The sequence below is a fragment of the Rhinolophus ferrumequinum genome, chromosome 5 (genome assembly GCF_004115265.2).
Source record: "Rhinolophus ferrumequinum isolate MPI-CBG mRhiFer1 chromosome 5, mRhiFer1_v1.p, whole genome shotgun sequence".
Taxonomy (NCBI): Eukaryota; Metazoa; Chordata; class Mammalia; order Chiroptera; family Rhinolophidae; genus Rhinolophus; species Rhinolophus ferrumequinum.
The window spans coordinates 70,821,063-70,834,788 of record NC_046288.1 but is presented as its reverse complement, the minus strand read 5'-3'; the positions used below and the strand labels follow the sequence as shown (position 1 = coordinate 70,834,788).

The 13,726-nt window shown below is 41.6% G+C and overlaps 1 protein-coding gene across 2 annotated transcripts in view; it reads right to left on the bottom strand.

Annotated features, from left to right (window-relative positions):
- Positions 1-13,726, bottom strand: part of SEL1L3 (SEL1L family member 3) — a 97,188-nt gene that overhangs the window by 66,858 nt on the left and 16,604 nt on the right. For both annotated transcript variants that reach the window (XM_033106344.1, XM_033106345.1), the window contains exons 3-6: positions 6,203-6,329; positions 4,370-4,491; positions 3,913-4,028; positions 1,362-1,420 (exon numbers count right to left, since the gene is read on the bottom strand). In XM_033106344.1, coding sequence (XP_032962235.1) covers positions 1,362-1,420; positions 3,913-4,028; positions 4,370-4,491; positions 6,203-6,329 — 424 coding nt within the window. The remainder of the gene's footprint in view (positions 1-1,361; positions 1,421-3,912; positions 4,029-4,369; positions 4,492-6,202; positions 6,330-13,726) is intronic.

The following is a 13,726-nucleotide window of genomic DNA, read 5'->3' as shown; positions in this document are numbered from 1 at the left end:
AAATGTCCTGGGGTTGCAGGTGGGTGTCAGGGGAGCAAAGGGAAGGTATTATTTAGACGTCATATCCTGAAACACAAACCCTTCATTTCTGGGGCCCCCTTCACAGAACAGGGCACTCGAAGAGATTTCCAAAGGAGCCACAATCACCTGTTGCACCAAAGCGAACTCCCAGGCCTTTTATTCTTGAACTCTTGAGAAGAGAGCCCACAGCCATATGTTATAGAACAAGACTCCTATCTGCCGTCTGCTTTCTGATTGGTCTAAATCTACTTGGTGCACTTTAAGACGTCTGCTCTGGCCTTAGGCTCAGCATCTATGGTACAATATAGCTATCAAAGCAGCACTGACCTTTTCTTTCCAGGCTATGGAATAACACTGCTTTAGCCTTTCTATATAACTTCAACCCTTTAATCCGGCCATGAAAATAAGAATTGTTCTACGTGCCCAAGGCCTGAAAGAAATCAGCTTAAGTAACGTAAACAGGAATGGCGGGGGATGGGGAGGCAAGGGTGGGGGGTGGGGGTGGGGGACGAGAGTATAGGCCCTTTTATTCCTATCTCCTCCCATTTGCTTTCCTTTCTGTAATAACTAGTTTTCAAGAAAATCTGGGTTGTGTGGAGTCTGTTTGGAAAGGCAGGTTTGCGCTTGGTGTAGTCAAGTTGGTGTGGTCAAATGACTCAAGGATGAAGAAATGACCCCACACATGTTGATATTTATATTATATTATCAATCTATGTCCTGAGCTCCTAAGGAAGGTTGCCTCATGGTTCTGCTACTATAAAACTTGCTATTATACAGGGATAGAGAAGCAAATTTACCAAGTTATAAAATATAAGGCCAGGGACCCAATTCTCAGTTTCTGTAACTCTTGTAGAGAACAATTCTATAAAAATGAAAAGTTACACCAATATCAATAGTTGCATACATTTCAAATTTAGATTATAAACATAAATATGAAGACTGTCTGCTTTTATGTTTTATACTAGGCCAAAGTCACCAACCATTCTCAATAAGCAACATTAATACTTGGATTTATTTTTCAGAATCCTTCGTAGAAGATAATTTTCCAAGAAAATGAATTATATAAAGTGCCATGAAAGGAAGAATTTACAACGAGATCTGGAGCGAGAACTAGTTTCTTTTGCTTAGAAGAAAGGTTGTGGGGGAAACGGGGAGAGTTTATGGACAATTAAAAAAAAAAAAAAGTACAAAGACTAGCCACAGGGCAGATTAGTCCATGCTTGGAAAAGCTGACTAAGGAGGTGTGGGGATAACATTACGGTTGAGAGTTAGGCTAAGGCATGAAGATTTCTTAACCCTCATCCAGCAAAAATTTGAATCAAACGAAAGATCGCACTTACCTAATGGTCTGATTATGGTAGCTTTTCAAATCCTGTCCAATGCTGGTGGTTACTACTATCTGTGGTAGGAGAGATACACAAGTTATGCCTCAACACCTCACATCACAAACACAGGTCTTGGGTATCAATTACTCATAAAATGTGTTGCCTAGTCTTTTGCCTGCTCAGTGGCTGCAAAAATAAAACGAACAGTTTACCAGCCCTGTGTCTATCTTAAAACTTAAGAAATTTAATTTCTCCAAATGATTTGATGTGGTAAAAAGGCCTCTCGTGCAATTTTTCCCAGCCAGGTTTCGGGTATTTCCAAACTACAAGACAAAGGTTCATTTGGTGTAGTCGTGCTTCCAAGTTTATTGATAGCATAGAAAAACAAGGGAATGTGTAAGATACATTTTGCAATTTTACTCAGATTCCATGACAGCCTTCGGGGGAAAGACAAGATTGATGCTGAACGGTCTTCACGCACGGCTGTTCCTCACACTCTTTCCCTAAGCCCTGAGAATCCTCACCGTCATTTCAATGGTGACAATGCTTTTGTCATGGATGTCATTAGCTGTCATGTATTCTTCTGTCTTGGATTATAACATAAACCTCTGGAGTTAAGGGGCTCCTTTTATTCCCTCAGTGCTAGTACAGAAGCATGTTTACCAAACATATGCTGGCCTAACTAGATTCTCGAAATGACTACAACACTGTATCTACTCGTATGAAACACAAACTAACCTGTAAAACCCAACCCAGTTCAGCCATATACAATATGAAGCAAATGACTCAAACCAGTTATCTAAACAAACCACTTACTTTAAGTCAGTTTGTCCATGTAGTCAAAGCAATGAATAGAGCTGCCCCACCACAGAGGTAGATTTTGTGTAGAAAAATAATTAAGTATTGTTTCGGGACTTATGTATATTAGGGAGCCCAGATGGGATGGAAAGAAAAAAGACAAAAAGTCTACTAAAGGAAAAAAACTACTTCTTTTTTCTTTCCACCCCATCTGGTCTTCCTAATTCTTTTCTCCTGCTTTACCCTATCATGTGCTCTGCCGTTGAATTCATCTCTTTAATTAAAGAACTACTTTGATTTACTCTTCTTCTGCTCGAACATCCTCCATGACGCCCTGCTGCTTTGCAAGTGGAAATCTAAATTCCACGATATTCAAGATTCTCCACATTCTAGTCCTAAAGATAGTTTTTCCTTCTTTTAGCGTTGTACAGTCTGTAAATTTCTACTCCAGTCAAACTGGTTTATCTGCTCACCCTCAGTGATGTGCTAAAATGCCCCCGGCTCGCTCCTCTGTCTCATTTCTGCCCGTTCGCTGGAACCTTCTCTATAAAAACTTCCCTGAGCATCCCAGCATGAAGTGCTGTCTCTCTTCTCTGAATCAATATGAATCATTTGGCAATTAAGCTCGCCTTATGACATCCCTTCACCTATTTAATGGTATTTCCATAAATAGTCTATAAGCTCCTTGAGCACAGCGCCTTGCATATAGCAGGTGCAAAATAAGACCTGTGATTGGCTCTGATGGTTTGATACCTGTCGAAGTGACACATAGTACTGAGCCGACCTCCTCAGGAGAAAATCAGCGATCAAGCTTCAATGTCATCATAGTCCTCATGTAAATGAGAAGCTAAAACATGGACCACAGCTATGTCACCTAACATCGTTAAGGAAAGAAACATACAAAAAAATCCCAGCTAACATTTCAGACTCTTCTCAGGTAAGCAAGAAGGATTGACCTGATTTCTTTTCTCGTCAGAAAAAGGACATGTGATGAGCCTAGCCACCAAGGGAAGTCTGTATTATCTAATACACAAGACAAACAAGACGTCTCTTTCAGTTTTGTTACCGGAAAACCACAAATCAATAAGGAAAGCTGATGAGAAAATAAAGCCACCAGGAAAACAGTAGTATACTGACATCATGGAGGTTGAAAAATGGAATTGTCTTCAATTATAACAACAGATTTGCCATAATCCATAAAATCTGTGTTATGAGTGTTTGAAACAGTGATAGTGTTTTATAGTACAAAATAAAGACCCTTCGTTCTGCCAGAATTATCTCTTAGGTTTGTTAATTATTATTTGTCTGTTTATGCCCAACATGAGCAATTGTTTCAACTGACAAAAACTGTCAAACCACTTCTTGACTGAACTTATCAATAAATTTTCTGTAAAAAAAAATAGCTGTAGATCTGATAACACTATATACATAAACATGGCTGACGCTGTTTTAACATTTATTTCCACAAAATGTATCTTGCCAGGGGAAAAGCACCAAATTCCTCAGATAATTGTGGCTATATAGCTAGCTATATTATTTACTCATTCACAATATGGTTGAAAGAAGCACTTTAAAAGCCAATTAAATGGGATGGGATTCTTATGATTTAAACTCCAATCTATAAAAGTTTGATCGAAAAAAGTATATAGTGTTTATCATTTACCACAAATTTGTTTTTACAGATCTTCTTGCTCCCTGACTTTACAGCAATGCTTAACGTTAAGTGACAATGCTAATATGATTCACGGGGGGACATGCATACAGGTACCTGGCCTCCATTAAAAGAGATATCCAGTCGAAACCACTCCTTCAAAGGTAGGGTGAATTTAGTTTTTACAGCAAGGTCTTCTCCTTTGACAAGATGCATCTGAATATGCAAGTGGCCTAAAAGGAAAATGACAAAAAATATTTAGGAGTGAATGAAGTGGCTTCATTTTTTAAATAATTGTCCTAAGAAGCTACCAGACTAGATCACCTTCCTTCTTCCTTTAACCAAAAACAGAGTGAACCAACAACAAAACATGTAAGTGCATTCCTTTGTAAAGAAGACATTTGCTTTAAGCTTCCAGAAAAAAAGTTTAATTTGAAGCCCACATTTGAAAACCATCCCTGTCACAAAACTGTCACATTGACAATATCGTCCTTATTCTATGCAGACATATTTGTCAACAGACCGAACATAAGAAAAACGACAATATCATTTTAAGGTTCTGTTTTATACTTACCCTCTTCGGTAAGAAATACAGAAGGCGTGCCGTACATCTCATTAGAATCAACAAAGTACAGAATCCCACAGAGATTGGCCTTGCAATAATGGAGTAAATAAAGCCACAATGAAACAGTAAACCTATAAAAGTGAGGAGAAAAAAGGTTCTACAGATTGATATCATCCAAGAACAGGTAATTATAGTTAACAATGACCAAGTAAATTGCTTTCTTTCCAACGAAGGAATGAATTTGCCTTCATGTTTATCATGGGATCTCAGCTTGCAAAGCTTGATTCTTGAGACAAAGGAAGTAGTTATAGAAACTGTAAGAGACAGGAGTTAAGCATCACTGTACAAAACTAGCAGACATGCTGCCTTGCACCAAAAACTCTGTTTCTGTGCCTCTTTGAGAATCTCACACGCCTGCCATTTGAATTCTTGATTAAGGCTTATCAAGCTAGACACAGAATTTTAAAAATCTGGATTTTAATAAGAGGTGATTTGATAAGAAGCTATTCTAATTTCAATTATTAAAAGAAAAAAACACATAATTAGGGCTTTTTGAGCAATTTTGTTTCTTTCCAAGACAAAAGCCCAGAGGTAGAAAAACAATGTCATACTCTGCAAATGGCATCCCTCTATGCTAATTGGGACACATACATGCTATTTTAAGGCACATGTGAAATTGTTCAGTGTCACAGTTCTGGTAGACCAATATGGAACAACTAATCTAATTGTTCCACTTCTGAACTGGGACTGCTTTAGTTGGAAAAATATATATTGTACATCTGTGATTTGTGGAATGAGGATAAATTAACAGTAGTCAATTTAACTAGGACAGATTTAGCCACGCTATATGATCCATCAGTCATTCAGCAAATATTTGCTGAACACTTGATGTCACACACTGTGCTAGTGACCAGTAGTTCAAAGATGAGGAGCTGGGGGTAACTGAATTTTGCACATAAAACAGGAATGAAGGTCAAAACAAATGTAGAGTTCTCTCCATCACCCCAGTAACAAATTCAGTTTGGGTTAAAGTGGCAGTGGCCTCAGTTCTTTGGGGATACATCCAAACAAGTCCTTTAGAATATTCTGGGCTTTATAATCTGGCCTCCAAATCAGTGGTAAAAGATGCAGACAGATGGTGCCACACGGCTCCCTCCTGACCCACCCAGCTGAGCAAGCTCATGAAGATAAGTTATTACAAGGAAGCTTAGCAAGAACATACGCTCAGTAAAGTGAGTCAAGATCTTTCTACAGCCAGCAGCATGGGAAGAATTAAATCACTCTGCTAAATCCATCCGGTCTGAGGTGAACCATTTTCAGCATCTTCAATTCAGCAGCAGGAAAAAAAAAAAAAAATATATATATATATATATATATATATATATATATATATATATATATATATATATATATATATATCTGGGTTTTGCTGAAATCAACGGAGGAGATCAGAAGTGGGGAGATTTCCAGCGGCTCATCCAATCTTCCAAGACAGAAAAGGCACAACAAGGGCTGCAATCTGTGCTGGCAGTGGCTGGCTACACTCGGAACCTTGCAAAGGCCTCAGATTCCAACACCTTGTCCCCCACGCATGTCATTCCTGGGACTGACATATAAAGTCTAAGGCAAACTGAGGATTGCTACGTGCACGAATAACTCAAGAATACTTTGAGGTCTTCAGGTCCACAAATTCTGCCTAAGCTGTGTAGATTTCAACATTTTTCCAAAACATATGACAAAAGATTTATCTGTCCTCTTAAGGGATTCATTCCACTTGCCTGCTCCCAGCCTCAGATAAAAAGAGCACGGCTCCACCAGCCCCCGTCATCGGCCCATTCTTACACTGGATAATCGATCCGCTGGTATCGGGTGGCCTCCAGCTCACGGTTCTGAAAACTCGGGAACTTCTTCACGATGCCTGTGTTCTCTCCGCTGGAGGCATAGAGAAAGCCCAGGAGGGTGACCACATCTGCAAAGGACCAGACAGCTGCCTTTCAGTTATCTCCAGAAAAGCATTGTTTCCCAAATCACATTCTTCCTGGACCCCTCTGCCTGGCTCCAATCCAACATTTAAATGAAATAGTCTGCAAGTATTATTAGGTTGGTGCAAAAGTAACTGCGATTTTTGCAATTATTTTTAACCTTTTACACCGCAATTATTTTTGCACCAACCTAATAACAAACATGTATGGAACACGGAACATATGCCAGCGCCTGCTAAGCACTTTACAGAGCTAGCCCAGTTAGTTTTCATAGCAACCCTATAAAGGAAATTCTATTATCAGTCCCACTCTACAGATGAAAAGTCTGAGGACTAGACAGGTAAAATAAATTGCCTAAGGTAACAGAGCTAGTAAGTGGTAGAGCCAAATTTCACGTTTTGAGCTCAGGTTCTATGTGCTCAACCATTTCACATACTGTTTTCTAATGTCAAGGAAAACATTTTGAATTTCTGGAATAATAGTAACAGTTAACACTTCAGTCGCACTCATTATGGTCCACACGGCTGTAAAATAATAATTTAACTTAAAAAATATATAAATTCATTTAATCCTCATTAGTATCCCCAGTCTACAGATGAGGAAATGGAAGCACAGCTGCCAAAATAATAATTAACATTTATTTAACACTTAGAATATGCCCAGGCAATAGGCTAAGCGCATTTCAGGAATAATCTCATTTAATTTCACAACAATCTATGGAATAGGTTCTATTATTACCCTCCCCCCCATTTAATAGATGACAAAACTGAGCCTTAGAGAAGGTTATATAATAAGAGGTAGAGCTGCAATTCAAACTCAAGCAGTCTGGTTTCAGAATCCACGTTCTTAAAATTGCATTTTTTTTTCTGTGCAGATTTTCCTAATATATTCAACACATTATCCTATGCAAATATTAGTAACCATACCCCTTAAAATTAGAGAGGTGTCCACTTTATTTTGCAAATGTGGGAGAATTCTGTGACTCTAGAAAAGAGGGTGTCCATAACGAATCTCAAAGGGAGAACTGAGTTATTTCATCTATATTTAATACCTACTGCTTTAAACAAGGCTCATGTGAATTTCTTATTTCCTATGCTCCCTCCCCCCAAAGAGAAATGAATTCACTGAATTCAACCTAGGAATAAAGATCATTTTTTCTCTTTCTCCAAAATGCTCCTTGGTTTAAACGTCCATGATTAAATGGTGAAAATAATTTATTTCCCTGGACTTCTTAGAGAGGGAAGAGTTGATTTCTAGGCAAGTTACCAAATGCCAATATGGGCACAAATTATGGGAGCCTCAGCCTGGGATGCTGAATACCCCAGCTCTCATTCCCCTGTGAGAAAAAAAATATTTTATCATAGAAAGAGGTACCTCTGGTTCATTATAACTTGGAAATTATAAGAGCAAAGTTTTTGTAATGACAGACTTGTATATATATTATTATATGTACATATATACCATGTTTCCCCGAAAATAAGACCTAGCTGGACCATGAGCTCTAATGCGTCTTTTGGAGCAAAAATTAATGTAAGACCCTATATTATATTATATTATATTATATTATATTATATTATATTAGGCCGGATCTTATATTATATAAGACCCGGCCTAATATTATAATAAAATAAGACTGGGTCTTATATTAATTTTTGCTCCAAAAGAGGCATTAGAGTTGATTGTCTGGCGAGGTCTTATTTTCGGGGAAACACGATAGTAGAATTAAGTAAACCAAATGTTCCTTGGTGTCCACAAATCTACCTGTTTTGCTATGTTGAGACGGATTTGGAAACCCAAAAGGGTGGAATTCAGAAACACTACAAACTTTTTCTTTACAACTGGAGGTCAATTTGGGCATGGTGGACTTGATATCTTTGGAATCCGGGAGGAAAAATCACCAAGAGGTTGACATCAGCCCAACCTGTTTGACTGTCATCATGTTGAGTGAAACAGGAGACCTGTGACCATGTTCCCCCCCCCCGCCCCCCAGGTACCCCTCTGCTGATGGTTGCTGCTGACTTCTCTAGTATGTAGTGGAAGCATTTATCAAAATGAATGGGATTTGATTCTGCCCAACCTGATTTCAGTAAAGGGAGGCTTCATAAAGGAGGTTACCAAAGTGACAGGAGCCAACAGCAAATGTTGACGAGCCTTTCTCTTATCCCAAGATCAAAATAAAACAGGTTGAACAGGAGAACTTGCCGCAAAAGACAGCGGAGGGGAAAATCTAAGACCCAAAGATCAAAAAATCATTTTATAGGAACACATACTTTTTACATCCAACAAAACCAAAGAGATCGTGGTTTTCTTGTCAAATCTGTAGCTTCAATAGTTTTATGATTTGGAGTTCTATTATAATTTCCCCTCAGTATTATATAATTTTTCCATTTAATTATAAATAATTAATAGGAATGAAATTTTACAGCGGGAAAGACTTTAGAATTCCTCTAGCCCAGCAAAACATAGAGGCTTATTTTCTAGTAACTGACTCTGGCTGCTTGGAGTACTATAATTAATTGGTTAGCAGTGGGTCTCGTAGGTATCAGAATGGGGAATGACAATACCAGTGTCACTCGCCATGAAAGAATAAACAGGTAGGAAAGCTTAGGTTTAAAGAGGTGAAGTGGCTCGCCCTATTCTCTCTAGAATATAAGCTCCAAGAAAGCAGGGACATTACTTCATTTCATTATTTCATCCCCAGCGCCCAGAACAGTGCTCAACACTCCCTAGAAGCTCCAGAAATATTCAGTGAGTGAGTGAATAAATAAACTAACACAGGAATACCATGGTAGCCAAGTCAGGATTTGCACCTCTCTTGGGCTCAACACTTTCCACAATTCTATAACGTACCCTGTGCTGTCTAAGCCAAATAATAGTCTATCTTTTTTCAGATCTTTCCCCCAAATCCATTTTGTTGCCTTTTTTCCTGGAATGAGGAAGTTAGATAGGAAAACAGCATCATTACCCACCCCCTTGATGGTTTTGTTTGTTTTATGTCCTCCAATTTTAGGGCAAGAAGAGGGATTAGATATCATATGGTGCAAACGCCTGCATTTGGAGACAAGAAAAGCGTTAGTGTCTTGTTGAAGGTTGTATAGTTAATAAGAGATCCAGGTATGACTCAAACCGGGTCTCCCACTACAGACCAATGGGCTTTTGGTGAAACCACATCACATCTCACAAAATGTTCAGCTGGCATTCCCCTGTGCGGCCACACTGGTGGCTGAAAACTGAAATGTGTTCCTATTGTCCATATTGGTTAGAGGATTGGGGGCCCCACCCCCAACCCTCTACCCTGGCCTCTCCTTCCGGGTAGAGCCTGGCTCAGCAAGGACCTCCCGCAGCCTCCTGCTTCAGCACTAGGGCCAGCGCCCCGGGAGACTGACTAGGGCCCCTACCTCTTACCGGTTGCTAAGTGTTTTGAATATCACCCCTCCCCGCGCCCCCCTCCCGCTCGCCACCCCCACCCCGGGTGGCTGGGAGGGTCACATAGCCCATTGGCCAGTGCAACTAAGTGATCGGAGCCCTGACACAGACACCAGCTCTGGGACAGCGTCCGATTCCACATGACAAAGCCCTACTCAGGATGTGCTCCAAACGCATCACAACAATGCGGCTGACAGCCTCAGCCCATTTGTGGAGGGGAAGGTAAAGACAGTTTTGTGGCAGGAAATAACTGTGACTATACATCTGTAAGCAGTACCTGGAAGAAAAGAAGGTAAGATTTTTCCAACCTGAAGAAGTAAAGCTAGAGCACAAGTAACTCGATAATGCTTTCCAAACACAGGGCATTAAAAAGGCAGTGGTGATCAGGTGTTTTATTTTCCTTAAAGGCAAAGTCTGAGAATAAAAACTCTACTTTCTAGCAAGTATGATTTCGGTCAGAATTTCCCCCCAGAAGATACTAGGCAGGGACGTGAGTGACTAAGAAAGTCTGTGGCATATGCACTACTAGGCGTCTTAAGAATAAAATGAATTCCACTCCCAGTAATTTATCCTCCAAACCTACGTGTGCACAAAAATACACGTACAAGGGTGTTTGGCAAACCCTTGTTGTTAATAGTAAAGGACGAGAAATGCCCTGTGTGACCATCAGCAGGAGACAAGTTAAATAAATGATGGACTGTCAGGCAATAGAATGTTAAGCAGCTATTGAAAAGAATGAGGTTGTGTACTACATACTGATAGAGGAAAGTCTCTGCCGTATTGTTAATGAGTGCGGGACGGTTTATAGTATCCTTCGTGTATACAAAGAGAGGGGCTATCCACGTAATGCTTACACGTGCAGGGAACATTTCGGGAAGGAGACACAAGAAACCAGTGCTATTAAGTTTGCCTCTAGGACTAGGATTAGAAGACGGGGGTGGATGGAAACTTACTCTTGCCCCAAAACCCTTTTACACTACCTGATTTTTTTTTTTTTTTTTTTAACCAGGTCCATGCATTACTGTTTTGGCTAAAAGAGAAGAGAACAACATCTCTGAATGTTTCCACCCAGGCAGGGAGAAGGAGCCAGCCATAGTCAGAGACCGCCCCACCCTGGGCCTCCACAGATGCTCCATCCACTTCACAGAGACAAAGTCCAGTAGGTGAGGAAAACAGAATGATTCACATCGGTTAAAAATTCAACTTAAAAAGAGTGTTCCTCCTCATTTAGAACCTGGGTTCAGACTGTATTAGCATATTTCAGAGGTGGCATAGCAAAGGCGAAAGACTCAGGAAGCATGGATTCCAGTTAAACAAGCACCATGAGCCTTGGCTTTCCCCCTCCATAAAGAGCGGAAGAGAATTATTCTCTTTCCCATGGGAATATTATGGAGATTAAATGAGACAATGTGCAGGAAAAAGTGTTTTGAAATCATAAATGGCAATGCAGATACAAGGCATTAATTAGTGTTATTACTGAAAAACTCAGACCACTGTGGTTAACGGGGGAGCAAAAGGAACTCGGTCTTTTTTTCCTAAAAGTGCCAAATACATCGTTCTTACAATTACAAAAAGTATCTTCATGTCATTGACTTGAATAGTCCTGCTGCATAAACTGATATTTCCACAGAGACAAGTAACGTCGGGCTCCAATATTCGACTTAAACTCTTCTGTTAGTTTGTTATAATGGAGTTTTGTTATAAGAAATCATTCTTCCATCTGATGAATGTGAAAATGAGAGGAAAATTTTAGGGAAAGGAAAAGAGAGTGGAAAAGAAGGAAACTGCCATGTTCTCCAGTGTCTGAACTAAGAGGAAAGATTAGAACCATGTTCACATAGGCAGACACAGGACAGAGTGTTTAATCCACCTTGGCAGGGCTCCAACCTACCTTTCCAGTCTTGTTTCCTGAATGGCCCATCTGCACTTCAAATTCTACCTGAACGAATAACATAGCTCCAGTGCTGCTACCCCACATTTCCTGTGGCAGACATTGGTAGCTAAGCCACATGACACTCTTTTTCACTAGGCACAGACCCGGCCTCAGAATCCTGCTCAACACCAGGCTCTAGGGAGCCACACCCAGTCAATCCCAGTTGGGGTGCAAGATGAAACCTGTTTACCATCCCTAACCTCCAGGGATGCAGACTTAGTACCATTCCCCCATCAAGCTGCGTTTCCCTTCTGCCTGGAGGCCCTTCCCTCCATTCCTTTTCTAACTATGAAAACTACTCATTCTTCAAGTCTCTGTTCAAATGTCACCTCCTCTGTGAAGAAGGCTCACAACACACCTCACACATCAAGACCACTCGGTCACTTTTTCAGGTGAAGGAATGTCTTAAAGAAATAGGGAGTGTAGAGTAATGGTTACGTGTGACATTTGGGAACCAAACTACCTGGATTCAAATCCTACCTCCCTCATGAATAGCTGTGTGACCTCAGAGAAGTCACTCCACCTCTCTGAGTCAGTTTCCACCTCTGTAGATGTGACAGTAGTGTACTGAGCAGGTCTAAGTTAGATACTCACCTGAAGAACTCAGCACCGTGCCTGGCACACAGTGAGCAATCAGTAATGGAAAGTAACTGTTCCTACTGGTAGCTGCATTTTCCTTCCACGTAACTACCCAAAGACCGGGACAGATGGTGCCTGCATCTTCAAACCTCCAGACTCAGCAAAGAAATTGGTACATAGTAGGCGCTCAATCAGTCTTTGGTTAATTGACTAGAACCTGACACACATCACACAGGGTGGTGGATAACAACCGTGGGCTAGGAGAGGCTACAGGGTAGAGAGTTCATTTCTGATTGTGGGGATCAAAAACAGAACAGAAAAGAAAAAAGCTTCTGAGGTAGAATGGGGAAAGGGTGGAAATCTGAGCTGGCTACGGCAATATTGGTATGATTTTGCCAGGAAGACACGACACGTGGCAGTTGTGGGGGAGGTGTTGGTGAGGAGTGGACAGTCAGGGACAGCAGCTACCCCAGGTGAGAGGGACCACTGCTTCAGCCAAGGCATAGGGGCGCGGCATCAGACTAAGCCGACTCAAACTACAAGGGCAGGTCCCCAGGGCGGAAGTGAGCGCCTGTGTGGTGACAGAGGATGGCTGAATGGGGGCTACAGCCTTACCCAGTGCAGCCCGAAGGGGCTCTCCCTGGGAAGCAGCGGCGTATGTGTGCGATCCCCAGGGAAGGCACACAGCAGCCCCGTACCCCCACACGCTCCCTAATGTGGCAGCACAGCAATGGGAGGGTGCTATCCCAGTGTGATGGTCACACATAATCTGAAGAGAGAAAAAGGTCCTTGTCCCTTGGCTAAGAGCACTCATCACACAGTCTCATCACTCAGTCCACAAAGAGTCACTGCACACCTGCCACCTGCAGGCACTGAGCTAGGTATCGGAACAAAACAAAACGGGATCCTGGCCTAATGGAGCTGGAGTTCTCGAATGGAGACACTCAAACAGCAAAAAAGCAATTAAATAAGAGTTCATTACAATGTCTAGTGGCGATAAAACTACAAGGACAAGGACAATAAAGGTGATAACGACATGGGTGGGGGTGCCAGGGGTGGGGCCCTTCTCTTAGGTAAGGTGGTCAGGGAAGTCTCTGATGAGATGACATTTGAGCAGAGCGAAGGGAGCAGGCCAGGTAGGTGATCTGAGGAGGGAGAAGTAACGCAGAAGTCCTAGAGTGGGAATGAACTTGGTATGGACAAGGAGAAGCAAGCAGGCCTACGCGGCGGGAACAGCCGCGCAAGGGGAGCCTGGCAGGAGACGAGGCCAGGAAGGCAGGGACAGGCCACGGTAAGGGATGTGGGTTGACCAGTAACTGCAAAGGGAGGAACCACCTGCGGGAGGTGACGTGACCTGCTTGCACTGGTTACTGTGTGGGGAATGAGGGCAAAGCTGGGAGGCCATCTGCAAGGCTGTGGCCGGACTCCTGACAGGGACTCACTGGT